We start from the raw sequence: 23,317 nt of genomic DNA, 5'->3' as shown, positions 1-23,317 counted from the left end.
ACAGCCTCAAAGAAATACATCATGGAATGTCCTGCTCCAGATTCGTAAAACAAAAATCTATGAACATCTTTACAAGCATTTTTAATCTAAAATTATAATGAAGTCTATGGCTTCTAGGGCAATAATTTTCAGTTTTAGAAAGAGATTTAATAGTTTATACTTCTTTTTGTAAATAAATATTTTTGAGGTTACTTCACTTTTTTATACTCTTATTGAGCAGAATATTTGTTTATAGTTTTTTAATACATATATAAACATGTTATATCGCTGCGTGCAAACAACATATGTTTACCTAATATATCATAACAAAATGACATACACAGACAGGAATCAATTTGAAACAAAACGTCCAAGTATATAAATCAGATTCCCAACATATTTTACAGTTCTATGCAATAGTTATATTTGGAGTTGCAGTAAGACAAGATATATCAATGCGCCAGTCTGGTATGGTGCCAAGAGCCAATTCGAACTGTATTGCGGACTGCGGGCCTCAACAACCTTGACCGGTTATCGCTTTAAATCTGAACAATCAAGACATGACTCGCAATGTCTTTAGACTATTGCCTTAATTGATATTCTGAGTGAAACATATTCCAAGTTGTCCAAGTCCAACAGTCTCTATAGCGAGAATTTATTTTTTCACAATGGTTAGCTGAAGCTTTTTGATCACTGCGACCAACTAGAGTTTGATTCGATATGAGTTATTACTCGTTTGAAACGGATGCCACTACGGACTTCAATTATTATAATTACGTATAAACTTTTTTACTTACTGTACCTACTAATGAATAAGTCTTATGTTTATGATATGAATAAAGATTCAGTTATTCCAAGAATGTCGGCCACGTCATTAAGTACTCGTCATACGCAGGCATCCTTATAGAATATGGGAGCAGCTTTACATTCGCACATACAGTTGTTAAAGATAGCGGTATATATCGTCAATAAAGATTATACTATCGACCTACTGATGTGACAGTTACAATATGAAAATAAATGCGCCGCAATCATACGTTCCTGACAGATAACTCTCGTAGTAATCATAAGTTCAATTCATTATTTTACGTACACTATAATATTAAAGGATATTCGAAACTTTAATATGAAATAGTTTTGCTAGTGTTTATTATTAGGAATCCACATCCCAAAAGTTTCACGTGTAGCCTGATCAATACATCAGTCGGGACGGCGACCGGCCGGCGCGGCATTGCATGTCACCCCAAACACAGCTGATTCCACCACCCCAGGGTATTCACCCCTCGCTACACGCCCTCGTGTACTTTCGATCTCTGCAAATATTTAAAAAGGAATACAGAATTCCCGCTTGCTATTTTCGCAAACTCTAATTTCCCGCAAATATCGTTATTCCAAATCGTGAAATCTAGTTGGCGATGGTCCAAAACGTCACACCGTAAATCATGAATAAAACTTTCACAGTACTTAAAGATACGAATATGTCTTTCAAAGCCGTATCTCAGTCAACTTCGGTGGAGGTCCGTGATGGGTACACGGAACAGCAACAACAGCAGTATACAAAGTATCTGAAGCAACTGCAAATTGAATTTCAGGAACGTTGGTGTAAGACATTGAATTCAACCGTAACCTTTAGTAGTCTTGAACATATTCGTACTCTCGGGACAGGAGCGTTTGGTAGAGTAATTTTAGTACGGCATTCCAATTCCAGCAAATATTACGCTATGAAAGTCTTGGAAAAGGAAAGAATAATAAAGATGAAACAAGTCGATCACACGTTATATGAAAAACGTATTCTTGAAGCAATTAGGTTTCCCTTTACAGTGTCTATGGAGACAAGTTTTAAAGATAACAGTTATATATATTTCGTAATGCCCTTTGTACCAGGAGGAGAAATGTTTACTCACCTCAGAAAAATGAGTAAATTCGAAGAACCCCTTGCAAAATTTTACGCATGCCAAGTTGTTTTGGCACTTGAATATTTGCATTTCTGCAAATTAGTTTACCGCGACTTGAAACCCGAAAATATTATGATCGATAAAAATGGATATCTTAAAATAACAGATTTTGGTTTTTGCAAGGTATTGCAAGGCAGAACGTGGACACTATGTGGTACACCTGAATATTTGGCCCCCGAGTTGATACTTAGCAAAGGTTATGGCTTTTCTGTTGACTGGTGGTCCTTTGGAGTTCTATTGTTTGAAATGAATGCTGGATATCCACCTTTCTTCGCGAATGAACCAATGAAGACATACGAAAAAATAGTAGCTGGGAAATATAGATGCCCTTCAAGCTTCAACACTGATTTAAGAGATCTTATTAGGAATACTTTACAAGTCGATATAAGTAAACGATTTGGTGTGATGAAGAATGGTGTAATGGATTTTAAAAACCATAGATGGTTCAGAGGTATTGAATGGGAGGCTATTTTAAACTGTCGTTGGTCGGTGCCCTATGTTCCTAAATGTAAGCATCCTGGCGATTCAACAAATTTTGATAACTATGACGATGAGCCGCTGCGACCAGGCTCCTACTGTCGTTTTGAATCAGAATTTTTAGATTTCTAATACTGCGAAATGTTAAGCTACAATCTTCAAATATAAACTAGTACAAACCTGTCGCTTGTATTTACTCAAATATATTGGTGTCATCAAAATAAATATTCTTAACACAGTTATCATCATTTAATCTTGACAAAAGTATACATCCTCTTCCATAAGTGCTTATCTTCAAATTTGTCATTTTGTTCGTACCCGATTTGAATGTCTGATTGAGCACGTGCGCGGAACTCCCCTCACCACATGCGCCGGCGCAAAGGGGCATAAGTTAAAAGTGGAATGGGCAGGGGTGTCAAAATAAAAACTTACACCTTCAAATGACATAAGACAACATGTGTTCTATTAAAAAAACTAAGTACGTCTCATTAAAATGTATTTCTTTAATCAAAAACAATAGGAACTACAACCGTAATAGAAATGTTTCTTTATTATGTAAATAAATATTCTTATTCTTGACCAGATTCTCTTGGGATACGGTTGTTCGCAACACAATAGAAGTAGGAAGATAATAACAGCCCTACTGTAAGCACACGCACAGTTAATTTTTTAGCAACCGCAAAGAGGAACAAACAATTGATTTAATATGTGTCAATTTAAAGCCCACTGGCCTGTTTGTTCAATCCACTAGAGATGATTGCGAATTCGCATTTCATTTTAGTCTATAGCACGAAGCGTATCTAATACTTATCTAACCCAAATACCATAGAGATTAACATAGGTAATTGTAGGTAGTAGCTGTAATTTATAATCTATCGAGAGACCGTTACATATTTCAAAATAAACATCGAAGCGAACTAATGATTATGTAGGCCTAAGTAGTCAATCTGAATAGAAGTTGCCAAAGTTAAATATTAGTAATTTCTTGCAGGTCTACGCCCACGTAATAAAAAACCGTATCTAATTGGAACGTCAAGAAAAGCCATTAAGTCACTGTTTGCTGGAACAACATGTCCATTGTTCCTAATTTGATAGTCTATAAACCCTGTCCCCATTAGCTTGACAAAGAAACTTTATACTACAGTAAGTATGTAGACAGTAAGTAGGAGACATTTTTAAAGATCTACTGACAAAAAACATACATATAAATACAATCAATACAATTTTATTGAAAATCATATATGCACAAAACAAGTAGACAGGTGTCTGATATGTCAAACACAGATAACAGATAAGACAAGAAACGAATTTTCAAAAAGCCGTTGCATTCAAATTGAAATAGTTTCCTTATTCACAAGATCTGGAATAAAAACAAATTCTATAATAATATTTCATGATATTCGTATCTCTTTACAATCGTGAAGACCAATTATTTAGAGTATCTAGACTTAAGGTAACTCTGCGATACAATTTTGTAAATGTTCTATTCACGTTTTGCAACTGGCCGAGTTCAGTCTCCCACACGTTTTTATCATTAAGAATCAAATATGGAACATTCTACGATGTGACTATTAAATCATGAGACTAACTAGAACCATTTTAAGCTCTGCATACAATAAGACACGTTTAATAGTAAAATAAGGTATTTAGAACTAAGAGAACAACAAAATATGAATTTACTTTAAATGACTATATTACTAGTAGTGTTGGATTAATACAGCGTGCCACTCTCATCCCCGAGATCCTGTGTTCAAATCACCGCTGTGCACCAGTGGACTTTAATTTCAATGTGCGCTATTAAGACTCGTACGTACGGTGAAGACGAAGCCATCTTAAAGACCTAAAAATCGACGACGTGTGTCAGACACACAAGGTCACCTGCTAGTATTACACTATTAAGAATAGAAATAGTTAAGAATCAGATACGAGAAAATGAGACTAAGATCTAGAGATCAATGCTGCTGGTTTATTTTTATTTATTTTAATTATAGCAATTACATACTCAAACACCGGTTTTATATTGATTAAGTCCGAACTTGTTATGTATCGTATGATGATACAAGTCTTATTAATATACAATATAATACAATAAGTAAAAGGTGCAATAAAGGCAATTTTACATAGGAACGTTGATCTCTCTGTAAATACCCTTAGACATACAAATTATTAGACATCAAAGTATTGCAGCAAACGCAGTCTAATCAGCTTTCAACATAACAGCTTTGTGTGGGTTTGATTTATTATCACTGAATTACTGGACAATCCAGAAGCTAAACATTTCCTCAATAAAGATTTGATGAGAGTCAATGAAAATGCTATGCTATATTTTATAGTACAACCGCTAGATTTAGTACAATGTATGGCTGGTTCAACACAGCTTCGTGATCCTACAATGCCTAACCCAAGTTTCAAATACCTTGAATAAAAACCATTAATAATTAAAACTACCCATAAACATAACTATTAATGAAACAAGTCAATCATGTGTTAGTTAACGGCCATTAAATTTATCAAAGAGAACACTCAAGCGAGGACAACGACATTAAACACATTACAAATTAAATTGACACCACAAGTTTTGGTTATTGTGCGAGCAAGCTCTTGCCGTAAAAATTTGATGACAATTGTAGTACTTTAAATTGAAATAGAGAACTCTGAGACTACTAGAAATTTACTCAAACATTTCCAATAAAGATATACAGAATTAGTGCGCTAATTGCTAAAAAACAATTTTTTACGTATATTTATAAGTAGGAGAATGTATATCTATCAAGTTGCCTATCAAAATTTGGACGCTAGTATTTTTAGTGAAATTATTTAAATCGATTTCTGGGAAAGCATTTCGTTGACTTGTTATTTAAATAGAATATATACAATGCGGCAATTTACCTAAAGATTAAAAAATCACGATTGCCGTTGATCCAATGGCCGCACTTCTTCGCAGCCATGATGATTATGATTTCGATACATTTTTACGTTCATAACGTACATTTAATAATCATATTAATATTTTTTTTACTAATTATCGTTACAGTGTGCCTAGTTAAATCTGGCCGATTAGCGCAGTAATGCTGCAGCCGGATCTTAGACCATTATGATCTGCTCATGTACTGTAACATAAAACCGAAATACACAGCTCAAGTTAGGAACAGTGACATTTTCAATTATAGAACAATGGAGAAAGCCTCATTGAAACGTTAACCACATAATTAATTGGTTCCAAAGGCCTGGTCCTAACTTCCCGTTCTTATTGGCACACATAGTCACACGTTAAATGCTGATCGATGAAATTTTAGATGGAAAATCACATTTTTACAAAATACTGCTTAATTCTAAGTAAAAAGCACACAATTGTATGGTATGGTATAGTCTATAATCAAAGGAAACTACGCAATTATCAGAATATCACCTAGGTATAGCTAATTTAAGTACAAACAAAAGAACATAAACTAAGTCAACCTTTATTATGCAGTGGAAACATAGCACTATACGCTTTTACGTGTTCAGCAGTTAGCAAAATATGGGTCAGTGAAGTTGCACCCACATGATGCAGTCAGTTGTACAGGGTCGAGATGAGAGGGTATTAGAACTTTTGTGAATTTTTTAAAGCGAAATAAAACTTTCAGTTTACTAATTATAACTCATTTAATAACGCATTTGAAATTTATGGCTGAAACATCGTACATCAATAATAAATGTTAAACAAAATAAAATCGTCATACTTAATAAAGTGCAAATAGCACTTATGAATATGACTATACCCAATATCTATTTTCTACAATGGGTCGTGTATTAAGTCACGCTCAGAACTTGGGTCAGATTAGTTTTGCAATTTACGTAAGGTGTTTATATTATAAGCTTACAAAACATCTATGTTCGTGATAAAGGGTTTATTAAAATAAAACAAAAGAAAGTCACTACTACTTCTGTCAAAGAAACAAATGAACCTTGGCGACAAACGAACACGTTACAATTTCACCTCCAGGAAATTATCCAATTTCCTATACTGTATCAAAGCAATTCCTACGTACATGTAAGTCTTGTAACGGACTGAACATAGCTGTATAGAATTCCGATTACTTTTCCTAAGTGGAGCTGCCTTGGCGTTTTAATGCGCCATAACTTATTATTGAAAGGCAAAATTTTCGAATCATGCTATTTTGCAAGAATCGTGAAACACTGTTTTCTAATGGTGCTAGAAACTTTCACGCGATCTTTTTAACGAAGAATTTTAACGACATAACACTAACATAGCGTTGTTATCTTACATGCTTGCAAATAATTACACGCGGCGTCTGGTACATCATTTGGAAGGTGACTTCATAACGCAACCCTGCATGTTTAAAAGGACCTGGAGAGCTGTCTCAAAGGAAGTCAAAACAGCCTGCATACTTTTTCATTACATTGAGTTAACTATCCGACCAAAACGAAAGGATGGAATCGTTTTCTATTGTTCTCGTCTTGTACTGCTATTATTTATCGGTAGGGTAATCATCATCAGTATTCATAGTGTCACACCTACCTGACTAGAATAAAAATTGATTGCGCAGGTATTGTATTAGCCTCGCCAAAAGTATGTTCATGCGTCAGAATTGATTTATTGAAAATAGACGCCCTTCATTTCGCTAAAGGGATACAAAGAAAATTGTCCAATGAAGCAGCGAAATGGAAATTTCAGTGTATTTCGCTTTGCAGCCTTATTAAAATACATGAGGAACATCTAACGTCTTTTTACACGGCCCTACATAATTAAAAGGGTTTCTGAAACCAGACTCTCATATTGTTGAATAAATCCGGAACTTCATCTAACAGCTCGTGATGGGTAACGATATTGAATATGCAACTAAAAGAGAAAGTATAATGGATTCACAATACACACATTTCTCTACTAAGTAGTTTTTGGAGTAAGATTGTTAAAATAAAGTTGCTAATAAACATCTTACACCACGTAGAGATCTGTTTCTTTAGGATTATAAAATTAGTATCTACTGCCGTTATGCAAGATACGATAGATTGTAGACATTATAAACATCTCTGTTTACTTTTTCCGGCACTCTCACACACACGCCCTGACAAAAAACCAGTTTGCTATACCTGCATCGTGTCACGTTACTTTATTTAAAATGAACGATGCATGTGAATGAAAAAACTTCACGGCGCCTGGGTCATGTGCCATGACTTCTGATGTCATAGGTTTTTTGATCCATGCCATATTAATAATTATATATTATTCGCTTCTATGGTGAACAATGATGATTCAAACCCGCAGTTTTCTTAATTTTCTCTAAATGTGTTCTTGATTAAAATTAATAGAGGTGAAAGGTTATTATTTACGTATTTTATTTTAAATCAAATTATTCAATGGTTGCAATGAGTAGCTGGAACAATCGCCCCCTTACATCCGGAATATCGTCATGGCTGAGCGAACACGTTTATGCACCTGTCGCCAGCATTGTATGCTTTTGTATAGAAAACTTGGTTAAATGCAATACAGCTGAGCAAAGTTTGTAAAGTAAAACAAACAAAATGATACTTTGTTAGGAGAGGAAACGTAAAGTTTCTTTTGATTCTACGTCTTGACTTGGGATTCTATTTAAAAGTCAGGCAAGAGTTTTCAAACGGAGTAGACGTTCACGTCGTTTATTAATAGTTACGACATTACTATAATATCTAGCTGCAAATAGGGCTATGTAAAAAAAAAGGTTAACCTATGTATTTCTTTAAGGTAAAATGCTGACACAAGTGTACCAACATCAGACACGAAGGGCAATCTCCCCTAAATCCCCTATGTCCTTGATGACAAGTACCATTTGAGGTGTACACACCTGCGATTGAAATAAACATAAAAATACATATTTTCATTTTCATCCTCATGTAAAACATGAAGGTTTAAACTGGCAAAGCCTTGTATGGGGAAAAATTGTTGACAAATTAAACCTCACAATAACACAAATATAATTAATAATAAATTTTATGATTGGTCAATAATCACAAAAACACTTTTTTAACGGATTATAGATATGTATTATTATATTTAAACTTATAATTATTTGTACATAATTTTAAATTTAAACCGACGTTTCGCGTGCTTTACAGCGTGCGTGGTCACGGTGACTGAAGACAAAGGTGTTAAATGTCAAAAAGTATTACAGCTGCAGAAAATGTTGTGTTATCTGTATTTATTTCCCCGGAGTTGGTATCGACTAAAAGATGTAGGGTTTTTGCAGAAATTGCTCACGGTGTCCTCCATTTTCGCGGGTTGTTTATTTTGAGATTTTAATTTGGATATTATTGGATCCCAGGTGTTTGATAATTTTAGGCCGTCCTCTCTATTGAAATTGGCGTGTTTTTTGATTTCAATGGCTTCGCGTACCAATCTTGGGAAGAATCTTTTTTCTTTCGCAAGTACTTTCGGTTGGTCAAAGCGTATGTAGTGATTAGGCCTATCTAGTGTGTGTTCACAGACTGCTGATTTTGTGTGTCGTCTATGTCTTATGTCCGCGATGTGTTCCTTGAGTCTGCTGGACATATTGCGTTTAGTTTGCCCTATGTAAGACAGGCCACAGTCGCAATCCAGTTTGTATATACCTGCATCTTGCAATGGGGTGTTACTTTTGATTGGTCTTAGGAATTGCTGAATCTTCTTGTGCGGCTTGAAAATTGTATTAATGGAAGCTCGTTTTAGGACCCGGCTAATTCTATCTGTAACTCCCTTCACATATGGCAGGTAAGCTGGCTGGCGAGGAACTGTTTGTGTCTTGTTTTTGTTTCTGTGATGCAGCCGGGGGATGCGCAACTTGTTTCGGTGTAGCACCTGTTTGACATGCTGTAGTTCCTCCTTGAGGTGGGCCGCATCACAAAGACGTTGGGCTCTCTGAAACAAACATTTACCGACAGAGAGCAGTTGTGACGGGTGGTGGTGGGATTCACCATTGAGGTACCTATCTGTGTGGGTTGCCTTTCTGTGTATTGTGTGACCTAGTGTGCCATCTGCTTTGCGTATAATTAAAATGTCCAAAAAGGGCAGACAGTTGTTGTTTTCTTTTTCAACAGTAAATTTAATGTTCTTGTGTATTGAATTTAAATGCGCTAGAAATGTAGATATTTTGTCATTGGGGAGTACTACAAATGTGTCATCGACATATCTCTTGTACAGTCTAGGTTTAACCGGGGCATTGGCCAAAGCTCTCTCCTCAAAGTCCTCCATGAAGATGTCAGCGACTATAGGTGACACCGGAGAACCCATGGCTACTCCATCAACCTGCACATAGAACTCATCTTTCCACATTAAGTACCCTAATGTGAGACAGTGTTTTACAATATCTACATAATCTGGTGACATGTTCTGTTCCTTAAGTCTTTTTGAAATTATATCTAGGCAGTCATTTAGTGGTAAGTTTGTAAATAGTGACTCAACGTCAAAACTCACCATAGTTTCGTTGTGGAGTAATTTGAGATCTCTACATGTTTCCACAAAATGGTAAGAGTCCTTGACATAAGCACTAGTGTGCCCCCTGAGAGGGGATAATATTGATGCTAAGTGTTTGGCTAATTTGTATGTGGGTGAGTCGATATGACTGACTATTGGTCTTAAAGGATTGTTGAGTTTGTGTATTTTTGGCAATCCATACATTTTTGGAGGTTTTACACAGGCTGTTGCTAAGGATTTAACATCTAGTGATAGTGTTTTAGAATATTTAGTAAGAAGGCTGGATGTTTGTTTTATTACCTTGTTTGTGGGATCTTTATCGACTTTTTTATAAGTATTGACATCGTTTAAGAGGAGAGCCATCTTGCTTTCATATTCCGACGTATCCATAACAACGGTTGCGTTCCCTTTGTCAGCTCGGAGTACTACCAAATCTTCGTTCGCCTTTAGATCCGCGAGAGCCTTTGTTTCAGCGAAGGTGAGGTTTCTTTTTGGCGGTTTGCTGGTTGATGGAGTAGCCATGGGTTCTCCGGTGTCACCTATAGTCGCTGACATCTTCATGGAGGACTTTGAGGAGAGAGCTTTGGCCAATGCCCCGGTTAAACCTAGACTGTACAAGAGATATGTCGATGACACATTTGTAGTACTCCCCAATGACAAAATATCTACATTTCTAGCGCATTTAAATTCAATACACAAGAACATTAAATTTACTGTTGAAAAAGAAAACAACAACTGTCTGCCCTTTTTGGACATTTTAATTATACGCAAAGCAGATGGCACACTAGGTCACACAATACACAGAAAGGCAACCCACACAGATAGGTACCTCAATGGTGAATCCCACCACCACCCGTCACAACTGCTCTCTGTCGGTAAATGTTTGTTTCAGAGAGCCCAACGTCTTTGTGATGCGGCCCACCTCAAGGAGGAACTACAGCATGTCAAACAGGTGCTACACCGAAACAAGTTGCGCATCCCCCGGCTGCATCACAGAAACAAAAACAAGACACAAACAGTTCCTCGCCAGCCAGCTTACCTGCCATATGTGAAGGGAGTTACAGATAGAATTAGCCGGGTCCTAAAACGAGCTTCCATTAATACAATTTTCAAGCCGCACAAGAAGATTCAGCAATTCCTAAGACCAATCAAAAGTAACACCCCATTGCAAGATGCAGGTATATACAAACTGGATTGCGACTGTGGCCTGTCTTACATAGGGCAAACTAAACGCAATATGTCCAGCAGACTCAAGGAACACATCGCGGACATAAGACATAGACGACACACAAAATCAGCAGTCTGTGAACACACACTAGATAGGCCTAATCACTACATACGCTTTGACCAACCGAAAGTACTTGCGAAAGAAAAAAGATTCTTCCCAAGATTGGTACGCGAAGCCATTGAAATCAAAAAACACGCCAATTTCAATAGAGAGGACGGCCTAAAATTATCAAACACCTGGGATCCAATAATATCCAAATTAAAATCTCAAAATAAACAACCCGCGAAAATGGAGGACACCGTGAGCAATTTCTGCAAAAACCCTACATCTTTTAGTCGATACCAACTCCGGGGAAATAAATACAGATAACACAACATTTTCTGCAGCTGTAATACTTTTTGACATTTAACACCTTTGTCTTCAGTCACCGTGACCACGCACGCTGTAAAGCACGCGAAACGTCGGTTTAAATTTAAAATTATGTACAAATAATTATAAGTTTAAATATAATAATACATATCTATAATCCGTTAAAAAAGTGTTTTTCTTTAAATGTGTAAAAGTTATGTAAATAAAAGACAATACTATAATCACAAAAACTTTATTTATAGCCAAATAGAGATTGTATCTGTTGTAAATATAGGTACAGTATGACCACATTATTCAAGATAAGATATAATTCGGTTTCCCGTCATGTTATCATTCACTTCTAATTAATTCCTATCACTGATCAATATAACCAAGCAAAGGTAATCCTGTCACCTTCTTTATTGTGAATACCATAATGGTGTATGGGATATCTAGCATTGTTTTGGATACAATTAATTTTTACTTAGATATTGTATTTTTAAACTTAAAATTCATTATTCTCTGTGCAATTGTGTGCCCAAGCCCCATTATGAGTATTCAAACAAGAGATGAATGACACAACTTCAATTAATTTAATAACAGAAAGTTACAAATGAAAGTTATTAGTAAACTCTAAACAAGTTACTAGTATATACACAGTGCCAATATTAACAACAACAGCCACTTGAGACAAATGTTCATGAGTGCTGACAAACAGCTTTTTTCTGCTTTACTTAAGATGATTTATAAGAATCACTATCATTGCTTTTTTTTATGCATAATATAATTTTTTATTAGACAACTACAGCTTTGCTGATATGCAAATGCCAATATGATTTATCTTATTTTTAATATATAAATTTTCAACTTATATTAATTTGATAAAATTAAATCATGCAACAATGCTGCATTATAGGATGACTACTTCCTAAATAGAAAAAATATAGTTGTATAATATTTAACATAGGTTGATGTATAAACATTCGTTATGATGGCATTGTTGATTAATTTATTACTGATACCAATAAATAATTTTATTTTAATACTTAAAATAATTCATGGTTTTAAATTGGTAAATTTTGCAAAATATCTGTTTAACACATATGTGTTATACAATATATTTCTATCCAGTAACACAGTTAAAGTTATTCCTCATATTTAATATTATAATAGGTAACAGTTGTTACAATATTATTTTATTGAGATTTACAATTACTTATAGTAAGGAAACTAATAACATTTCTCGTCGAAACAATTTTAGATTAAGCAACTGCTATTAAGATTAAAGATTTAAGCATTGTTCCAATCAAATAACGAATTTATTTCTTTTTTTTTTTTATTTTTTTTTTTAATATTATAGCCGGTGTAAACAATAACAAATAATCTGATGTGTTACAGTAGACTATAAAAAATAATATGTAACACATTCTCACATAAATTTTATAAATAAATACTTTAAAAAGACGTCCTATTTATAAAATCATTAGGGACTTACCAGCAATAACTGTATCACTCAAGTCAAACTTCACTGGTTTTGGAAACTCGCGTAATTTGCGTCCGCTTAATTTTAATTCACCACTTAAGTAAGCATCTTCCAAAATTCTTTCTAATGATTTTGTTAACTGACTATGAATATTACTGTGTCCATTCATATTTACACTCACATTCTGGCCTAACACGGCCATATTCCTTTTAAACTAAGATGAAACTGACATTTTTTGACATTTAATGTTTCGAAACGCAGGAAACATTTTACAGTAGAGCCAACATTCTCGCGATGGTTTTTTTATTACTATTCGTCTTACGGGCAGGCTAAAGTATTCAGACAGAATATAATAAATATACCATTAGATCCTGGTACACTTAGGGTCTGTTTCACAATGTCCGGATCAGTTCCAAATAAGCTATTTATTACTTATTGGTAGGATAAACAGTATTTTTTGCGTTTCACGGCTCAGCGTCGGCTATTCATAGTGAAACGCGAAGTATTATATTCGGAACTTTTATCTTTCGAATAATTTATGTGTTGCATAGCTATTTGGTACTTTATCCTTACATTGTGAAATAGGCCCTTATAATTATTATTAAATTACTATTGTAAAGTGGGATATTTTATGGTAAGAAAATTTAAAATTATTGACAGTAATCTGCATAAAACGTGGCTTTTAATAGAGTTATAGAGCAATACATATATATAAGACATACCCGATAATGGATGACAGTAAATATGTATAGGTTATATCTTTATTTTTGCCTTGGATTCAGGGTTTTTATTGTTAATGTTTCTAATTTTGTTTCTCAATGTGTCTTTTAAAACGATATCCAATGAAAAAATGCCTTTCTATAGCTATACTGCTAGGTGGCAAAGTTAAGATTTTTGGAAAAATCCAATAACAATTTAAAAGAGTGTGCTGTAGTATATGTCGTATAAAAGGAAACGAAAAGAAACGAAAAATTCAGTAGTACCACAGATATATTATACTTATAGTAGGCAGTCGACTATTAAGCCGATAGTCTTTAACCATTCATATTTTCTTAGTCTCAAGCTTAATTCCTTAAATATTTTTTATAGTTATAGAAGACGACCATATTTATAAAAAAGCCCTTATTTAAAGTGTCTGATTTGGCATGTAGCTACTCTAAAGAAGTTTTTACTATTCGACGCACCAACTATAACAGTTTTGTGTTTATCCCCCAACGACTGTAATAGACGACTTAAACACATATTTTACCTCTAACACTGTTAACTTCTATGAATATCTTTTAATTGATTCGATTTCAATGTTGTGGTCAAAAGAATTGTAATGACGTAAATGAATGATCGCAATACGCATGTTTATGATTCAGTTTATAAACAGTCCATCCTCAATAACTTTAGTGACTTATTTTTTGAAACCTACTATATATTTGGTAAAGATAACTTTAACCGATTAAACGTTTTGATAAATCCGATCATCGTGTCGATTCCTGTTCAGTCTGTTACATCCGAATAGCTTCATCAGTACTATAATGTGCTGTGTATGTGTCAGTTGTCAATTGTCATAGTGATTTTTAAGGTTAAAGAATTCATGAGACATGAAGTAGTAAAAAGAGAGACCGATCGTCGAATTTACCAAGTTCTAACTTCTATCATATTTATAAAATTTAATACTTTGATAAATGTTACGCATATAAATTTTAATCTAAATGTAAATATTTTTAAGAGGTACATGAAAAAATTCTTAAAATCAAAATGACTTTCTTAAACATTTTAAGAATAGGACATCTACAAACGATTTCAAAACCTATAAGGTTATCAAAATTTCAGGTATATAAAATTTTCATTCGTAGATTTAAAAATATTTAATATAAAATGAGTTGGTAATATCAAATGAAAAATGAAGTTTACATCTATGCTATCTAATAAGTATGTACTTGTTTTAGTTTTCATCATATGTTAAATATGCCGAACATAAAGAATTGGAAAAAATTCGAAATATAGGTATATCAGCACACATAGATTCTGGCAAAACTACTCTTACGGAAAGAGTATTATTTTATACAGGAAGAATTGATCAGATGCATGAGGTATGGTCTTCTATTACTATAGTAATTTATTGGCACTAAAGTGGCATTCGTTTTAATTTAATTTAGACTAGGATACAATTTATTTCTTTCCCTGGGAAGCTTTAGCTTTTTTAAATATTAAAATGAGTTGCCATAATAACAATGGTTCTCATATAAGAAAATGCATGTAAATTACTATTACTTACTAATTAAATTAATAGGTAAAAGGCAAAGACAATGTTGGTGCTGTCATGGACTCCATGGAATTAGAAAGACAAAGAGGAATTACTATTCAATCAGCAGCTACATATACAATATGGAAAGATCACAATATCAACATTATTGATACACCAGGACATGTAGACTTCACAGTAGAAGTGGAACGAGCTTTGAGAGTTTTAGATGGTGCTGTATTGGTATTGTGTGCTGTAGGTGGGGTCCAAAGTCAAACATTAACAGTTAATAGGCAAATGAAGCGGTATGATGTACCATGTTTGGCATTTATTAATAAATTGGATAGATTAGCAGCAAATCCTGAGAGGTAAAAAGTTGATTGTTTGAAATTTTTTATTATAATAACTACAATAATATACAAAAAAAGAAAAAACTTAGCAATTATAAAGAGTGGCAGAGTTTATTGCCATTTCTTCTCTTCCATTCTACGCCCTTGATTTGAGAACTGGCAGTAAATGTAAAATTAGAAGCATTCAATGTATATTTCATTTTTGACGTCACTAAGTGTACATTATGTTACCTACATGAATAAATGATTTTTGAATGAATTGAATTTGTTTAATAAATTATATATATATATACAATTTATTAAATTTTACTCTGTATGTCTATTAATAGATATTTCTTGTCATAATATATGTATTCATACTCGTACTACATATCTCTTTATTTTCTAATTTTATATTGGGTGAATTGCAGAGTTCTCAAACAAATGCGAGCTAAATTAAAACATAATGCTGCATTTTTGCACCTACCAATTGGCTTAGAGAAAGAATGTCAAGGAATTATAGATCTGGTAGAAGAAAAAGCAGTTTATTTTGATGGAAATTATGGTGAAATTGTAAGGTTGGATGAAATACCCAAAGATAGAAGAACTGAAGTTGATGAAAAACGACATGAACTAATTGAGCATTTGTCAAATGTTGATGAAGCTTTAGGTAAGCTTTTTATAGTGTCATGTGCTTATTAATTGGATATGGATGGTTAGTGTCAGATTCGAGTTGAGTCTTATTTAAGAGTTACAGTAACTAAATACCATATGTCAAAATGCTATATATTTTTGTGAAATTTTGAATCTCTCAAATAAATAGCCATTTCTTTAAAACATGTGTTTTTTTAAGTTGGATAGGCAAAAGCTTCTGCTAATTCTTTTTTAACGACTAGTCTTCATGAAAAGCTTGTGTTTTTTCAAATAAAAGGTTCAAACTTTTATTTTTTTTTAATTATTTATTATAATTTCTATTCCTATTCCAGGGGAGCTCTTTTTAGAAGAAAGAAAACCAACATTACCAGAATTAAAGCAGGCTATCCGCCGTACCACATTGAAGAGAACTTTTACCCCTGTACTTTTGGGAACAGCACTTAAGAATAAGGGAATCCAACCCCTTCTGAACGCAGTATTAGATTACCTGCCACACCCAGGTGAAGTGGAGAATACAGCCATTTTGGGTGAAAAAAAATCAGATGAGGGAGAAACAGTGATTTTGGACCCAAAGAGAGACGGATCTAAACCATTTGTTGGTTTGGCTTTTAAGTTAGAGTTAAGCAAGTTCGGACAGCTGACATATCTGAGATGTTACCAAGGAATGCTAAAGCGCGGTGAAAATATTTTCAATTCTAGAACAGGAAAGAAGGTATTTAATTAAACACATACTGCTTGTTCCTCTGTTTTTTCAATTTTACACACACATATATATATACATATATGTGTGTAAAAAAATCTATATATGTATATATTGTATTTTAGTACACTGATCTTCTACCATGGTGTCATTGTCTGGTTGTAATGTAGTTTTATAATATAAATGTGAGCCACCTTTACCAAATATTCTTACAGATCCATTATCAAATGGCCTTTACATAACCCAAATATCAAGAAATGTTTATATTAACAAATATGTTATAAAAAAAATATTAATTTTTCAGGTAAAAATTTCTCGCCTTGTCCGTATGCATTCAAGCAATATGGAAGAAGTGAATGAGGTATTAGCAGGTGATATATTTGCATTGTTTGGCGTAGATTGCGCTTCTGGAGATACATTTGTAAATGATAGCAAGCTACAACTCTCAATGGAATCCATACATGTGCCGGATCCAGTTGTTTCTATGTCTATAAAACCTAAGAATAATAAGGATAGAGATAATTTCTCCAAAGCAGTTGCTAGGTATGTTTAATTTTTATTTTATTATTAATTTGAAATATATTTGTACCTCTTAATTATAAAACCTAATTAAGCGAGTTTTTATAAATATTTATTACTTTTTAGTTGATGATTTTTATTAATTAATCAGGTTTTAATCAGTTAATATTTTTTTTGTCATTCCGTTTACCCCAATACCTTGTTATATACTTAAAAAGTTTACTGGTATCTGTACCAATATGAATATTCCCACAACATTTCAGGTTCACAAAAGAAGATCCGACATTCCAGTTTCGTTATGACAGTGACAATAAAGAGACACTGGTGTCTGGTATGGGAGAGTTGCATTTAGAGATTTATGCTCAGAGAATGGAGAGAGAGTACAACTGTCCTGTTGAATTGGGAAAACCTAAGGTGGCGTTCAGGTAATTTGCCCTATTTTAAGCGACATTATACGCAATTCTTAAAAGGCCGGCAACGCACTCGCGGGCCCTCTGGCATCGAGAGTATCCATGGGCGGCTGTAACACTTAACATCAGATGAGCCTCCTGCCCGTTTGGCCCCTGTTCTATATAAAAAAAAAGCTATAAAAGTCGGTATTATGTTTAATTTTAGTAAGTAGTATGTTTGTCACAATAATCTCTAAGTAGTTCTTGTGTCAAAGTTATCATTGCTCTAGTATAGAAATAACAGTTAATTTTTAACTCTTTTAAATAATTTTTATAAAATAATTTTCTTGATTGCTGCCTTTGTATATTAATTACCTTCCTTTTAATACTTGTGATGTGTAATTAAAACAAAATTAAGCAGTAATAACGAAGGATTGCTAAAACAAAGTTAATAAATAGATATTTTGACTGTCTTTTATGAGGGTATATAATTTACTTCCCGTCCCTTAGCTTTCCCTTCGCTTAGCTCCTTTTTATCTTCCTTTAAATTTCTTCTGTACAAACATTACCCGTCCACATTGTCACTAACTTTCGTACTAATTAATCTAAAATTATCGTGATTAATGTGCATTTGTTCTTCTTCATATAGTGTTCTTTTTAGTGTTTGTTTGTTCATATTATAGTTTTATCTGTATGTATTATGTATTTTTTCACGTCTTGCTTGCCTGATCTAATTTGATTCATTTTACTTTTCGCTCGCTCGAAAGCTGCCAGTTGCAATAATTTTCATTTAATAATGTCAATTATTATGTTTCTGCAGCGAAGTATTAATAATCAAAATAAATAAATTATATAAACAGATATTATGATTCACTGTAAATAAAATCAGCATATGAAAACAGTGTTGACAATAAAAAAGGCATTTAAACTATTTTCTCTCAGAAGTATTATTTTTGACAAAAAGTTCATTTTACACTTATCTTCTATAAGAATGAGCCTTGAATAATATATATTTCAGAGAGACAATGATGTCCCCATGTACTTTCGACTACCTTCACAAGAAGCAGTCTGGTGGGGCGGGGCAATACGCCAGGGTTGTAGGTATTTTGGAGCCATTACCACCACATCAGAATACAAGTAAGTGTTACAAATTTCGTTACAACCATACCTATGCGTAGCCATCCTGACTTCAGTATTGAGTTGTTGTACCGCGGAAACTTCATCAAAAAATACAAATCTTCGCTCCGCCTTCATACCGCACTAAATAACGAGTAAACGAATTTGATTTATACGAATTTGTCAGTTTTAGGGTGTCATAATGCAGTAAAAGAACCTAACCTATATACAAATCAATATTATACAAAGCTTAAAATTAGAATTTTATGATTTGTTTAACCCTTTCTTTCAGCTAGTAAAACTTTGTGGTGGTAGTAGGTTTCTTTATTTGTTGACACGTTCATCTTCGGACGTCAAGGCAGGATACGAAACTCCAACCTTGACGTCCGGCGATCCACAACTGAGTTTTTTCCGCGCAGAACCGCTAAATGAACCAGCTGCCCACTGCAGTACCAATTCGACTTTTCGATTCGGTCCTTCAAAAAAAGAGCCTACCAATTCTTGATAGGTCGGTAACGCACTCGCGGGACCTCTGGCAATGTGAGTCTAGGAGTCTACCTAACATCGTTTAGCCTTCTGCCCGTTTTCTTCTTGGTTTTTTGGAATTGGTTCGGGAATACTTCTACGAAAAGCTACGCTAAAGCTAAATCCATTAGTAAATATGATTTAAATACACACAGTACGCGTTACCATGGTAACCATTTGGCATGGATGACATAAGCATGCTGGCGCGGTTTATTTATTTAAACAGTTAATTACAAAGCTTTTAATTGTTCCCGGCCGTAGTACCAATAAGTAATGTCTGCTATTAAATTTCAGTGCTCGAATTTGTGGACGAAACAATAGGAACTAACGTTCCCAAGCAATTCATTCCCGGTATCGAAAGGGGATTCCTGGATACCTGTCAAAAGGGATTCCTATCGGGTCACAAAGTATCTGGCATCAAGTTCCGGCTCCAAGATGGTGCTCACCATGTGGTGGATTCCAGCGAATTGGCTTTCTTCTTGGCTGCGAAGGGAGCTGTTAAGGAAGGTAAGGAAAAGTCCATTAATCTCAAAAAATTACACGCGTTTGTTTTTCAACAGTCGTTCGAAAAACGTTTTCGAGACTAATTAAAAAAAAATATATAACATCAAACTTTCTATCTGCATTGTACCAGTGTTGTCTTTTTTTCATTTTAAATAAATGAATCTAGCATAGATTTTCTCTCATTGTATTTGGCATAACATTTTTTTTTATTGTTTGAGAAAAAAAGGATTTACATTTTTTGAAGAGAACAAGCCAAAGTCTGTCGATAATTTGACATTATTTTCCGGTCCCATGAAAAATACTCGATAAATTGAATAAAGTCATGTTAATTGTCTCGGTAATTAGAATTCCAAGCATTACATTTTACATTTTTTTTCTCTCATGTTACAATTAATCTACAAAAAATCAAATCGTTTGTCTGTATGTAGATACAATAATCAATTACATTACAGTATTCCAAGAGGGCGCGTGGCAAATCCTTGAGCCAATTATGTTCGTCGAAGTCACCACACCGGATGAGTTCCATGGGACGGTGATTGGTCAATTGAACAAACGGGGTGGCATCATCACAGGCACCGAGGGTAGCGATAGCTGGACTACGATATATGCTGAAGTGCCTTTGAATAATATGTTCGGATATGCTGGCGAACTCAGGTGAGATTATAATAATGCGCCTTTTTTTTTTTTTTCTCCCTTTCTTGGCCTGCACGGATAATGCGTATGTAATGTACTCACTACTGTCAAGCTTGTTACCATGGTTACCATTTGTTGGTACCATGTAACCATGGTAACAGAAAGGCCGGATTTAGGGTAACGCTATAGTTTATGAACACATTAGTGTGTGTGTCACCCGATATGACTAGACAAAGTTTGTTGTTTTAGAATGTCAAGAGCAAGAAAGTATAAACATATAAATACAATGTCAATTAAAAAAACAGTAAACATCTATCTATGGCTATGTACAAATCTTTGACACAAATTAATTGAAAAGTTTCGTCGATGTAATTTTAATATTTGCTATAATTAAAATTACAATAATCACATGATAGACATTTTTGTAATTGTGATTTTTTTAAATATAAAACATCTAATTTCGTATAATAACAATTCCTATATGATTTCTTTTAAAGATCAATGACTCAAGGAAAAGGTGAGTTTAGTATGGAGTACAGTCGTTACTCTCCCTGCCTCCCGGATGTACAGGAACAGCTTATAAGGAAGTACCAAGAGGAAATGGGAATTCTACCAGACCAAAAGAAGAAGAAGAATAACTAACCGCCTAGACAATGTTTAGATTAATTTATTTTATTATAAGTATAGTGAAATGAAATTAATATACATATTATTGATTTGTTGTTTTTTATTTATTTAACTATCTCTCAGTTTGTTACCTCAAAATTTGATTTTTTTAACTTGAACAGATCTTACAGATAGCTTATAATCTGATGAAAATGATTTTTTTGTTTAATTCAGAGACGATAAAAAGATAACTTTGAACTGAATTTGATAAATCTATTTTGTAAATACTCAAAAATCTAAACTACAAAATAAATTCAAACACATTTATTAAAACATTTATTCTTAACATTTAAGACGAAAGCGTAACAAACAACCAAACAGGTACAATTATTCCATAAAGGAAACTTAAATTAGGCGACTTAACTTAATTATATGGTTTAATAAAATCAGACCCATAACCAAAAACTACTTAAAACCTCGACTTGAACTAGGGGGACTAACATTAGCGGTGCGACTATAATAATTGCGCTATACTTTTGACACGTGACATTTGACAATATCAAATGATAGTTTGAGTTTAGTAGTTTAGTAGTTAAATTGCATAATGAGCAAATGAGCTCCTTAAGATTAGTAGTTAAAAACTAAACTAAATGTCCCAGCCAGGACTAGAGAAGTGGAGACGGATATCGGTAAACTACATAAATCAAGATGCAACTGTTGTTACATAACTCGAAGTTCCGAGTATTCAACAGCCCACGATAGCTGTAGCGAGAAACAACGCAATAAATTCGTTTTATACAAGTTTTTTATAGGACATAAGACAATATAGAATTATACAGAAGAGTTCATAAAACTAACAGTAATGGGAGAAGATATTCTGGGTAATTCGACAAAAGATATGATCGTTGCCATAGCAACTCGCTTTATAACAATCAAGTGGCTCTCCAACCTTATATAGGTTTTGGCTTCAGATGGCATCCGTTTCTTTGATAATTTTTAATTTATAGACAGTTTCAGTAGGTCAGCTTACTGTCCTTGACATACGTCGTCGACTTGGGTTTAAGGGATGCTAGTTTTCTGACTATGTTTTCCTTTATCATGCGTGTGTTAGATGTTAGATAGAAAGTCGGGGATCGAAGTTACGTCCTCAGAGATGTGCTTTATAATATCTAGTTTTATTATACCATACAGAATATATACTAACATAGATTACAAAATCACATTTATATTTTAGTTAACATTAATGGTGTTTAGCTATTGGCACTTTATAACTACGTCGTATATGGGGAGTTAAAAGAGGTTTATCACTAAGATATAACACCGAGATATTAAATCACTACAATTGAGTATACATATAAACTCTTCCCTGTCCTTCCAGTAAAGAGGATTACCAGTCATTCAAACATTCCAACTTACATCTATATAATTGCTTGTATAGTTTGTGCTGGATCATATCTTACATACATAACCGTACTAAAATTATGTTTTTTTAAACTACTCACTATAAATATGCACTAAAATTATTTAGGGTAGAATAAGGGGAGATGATAGACGAAATTTGTCGAATCTAGGAATGTCTATTGAATTTAAATATGTATTAACATAGCTTTTACACATTAAAAGAAAACCGTTTTTTACCGGATTGAAGCTATGTATTTGTATTGTAAACTTATAATTATTTAACATAATTTACAATTATAAGTTTACAATAAAAATACATAGCTTCAATCCGGTAAAATATTGTTTTCATTAAATGTGTAAAAGCTATGTTAATAAAAGACAACACTATGTCTTATGAAATTGAATATTAGCTTGTATTTATTTAAAACCAATTATTTTAATACAAGGGTCGATGACAACTTTTGGTTTCCGGTGCGGCTCTTTGTAACCATTTCCTTGATAGTAATTAGGTTATTGAATATATGTAAAACAATCTAAATATTTTGAACATTTTGGCAATAAAAAAATACATCGCTCTATAAGTTCAGTGTCGAATATGACTGTCTCAAAAATATAACTTAATTTATGGCTAAGAATATTAAAATACATCAAAATATAATTAGACCGATGTTTCCGTCGAAATTCCATTTTTCTTGCACTCATTTTTCGTAATGCTCCAAGAATCTCTTCGCTTTAGTAGCTCGCTCTGTAAATCAATACATTTTTAGGATGCAGTCGACGCTAGAGACGGAAAAAAGCATGCAACC

General features: G+C 33.6%; 4 protein-coding genes across 7 annotated transcripts in view; 2 read left to right on the top strand and 2 right to left on the bottom strand.

The window, feature by feature from the left end:
• LOC110994199 (leucine-rich repeat and calponin homology domain-containing protein) overlaps window positions 1-13,138 on the bottom strand; it is a 52,362-nt gene extending 39,224 nt beyond the window's left edge. For all 3 annotated transcript variants that reach the window (XM_022260719.2, XM_045629685.1, XM_045629686.1), the window contains exon 1: window positions 12,912-13,138. In XM_022260719.2, coding sequence (XP_022116411.2) covers window positions 12,912-13,101 — 190 coding nt within the window. In that variant the 5' untranslated portion in view covers window positions 13,102-13,138. The remainder of the gene's footprint in view (window positions 1-12,911) is intronic.
• LOC110994192 (cAMP-dependent protein kinase catalytic subunit 1-like) lies at window positions 1,373-2,543 on the top strand. The gene has a single exon (XM_022260713.2). The coding sequence runs from the start codon at window positions 1,422-1,424 to the stop codon at window positions 2,541-2,543; it is 1,122 nt and encodes a 373-aa protein (XP_022116405.1). The 5' UTR covers window positions 1,373-1,421.
• Window positions 13,139-14,493: 1,355 nt separating the features above from the next.
• Window positions 14,494-21,222, top strand: LOC110994197 (elongation factor G, mitochondrial). The gene is made up of 11 exons (XM_022260717.2): window positions 14,494-14,723; window positions 14,840-14,983; window positions 15,184-15,503; window positions 15,896-16,134; window positions 16,451-16,830; window positions 17,123-17,361; window positions 17,601-17,762; window positions 18,745-18,863; window positions 19,662-19,874; window positions 20,324-20,525; window positions 21,002-21,222. The coding sequence occupies exons 1-11, from the start codon at window positions 14,649-14,651 to the stop codon at window positions 21,144-21,146; spliced, it is 2,238 nt and encodes a 745-aa protein (XP_022116409.1). The 5' UTR covers window positions 14,494-14,648; the 3' UTR covers window positions 21,147-21,222.
• Window positions 21,223-22,899: 1,677 nt separating this feature from the next.
• LOC110994261 (sodium bicarbonate cotransporter 3) overlaps window positions 22,900-23,317 on the bottom strand; it is a 40,510-nt gene continuing 40,092 nt past the window's right edge. For both annotated transcript variants that reach the window (XM_045629773.1, XM_045629775.1), the window contains exon 15: window positions 22,900-23,256. In XM_045629773.1, coding sequence (XP_045485729.1) covers window positions 23,170-23,256 — 87 coding nt within the window. In that variant the 3' untranslated portion in view covers window positions 22,900-23,169. The remainder of the gene's footprint in view (window positions 23,257-23,317) is intronic.

Source organism: Pieris rapae, chromosome 10 (genome assembly GCF_905147795.1).
Source record: "Pieris rapae chromosome 10, ilPieRapa1.1, whole genome shotgun sequence".
NCBI lineage: Eukaryota > Metazoa > Arthropoda > Insecta > Lepidoptera > Pieridae > Pieris > Pieris rapae.
This window is presented reverse-complemented; position numbering and strand designations above follow the sequence as displayed.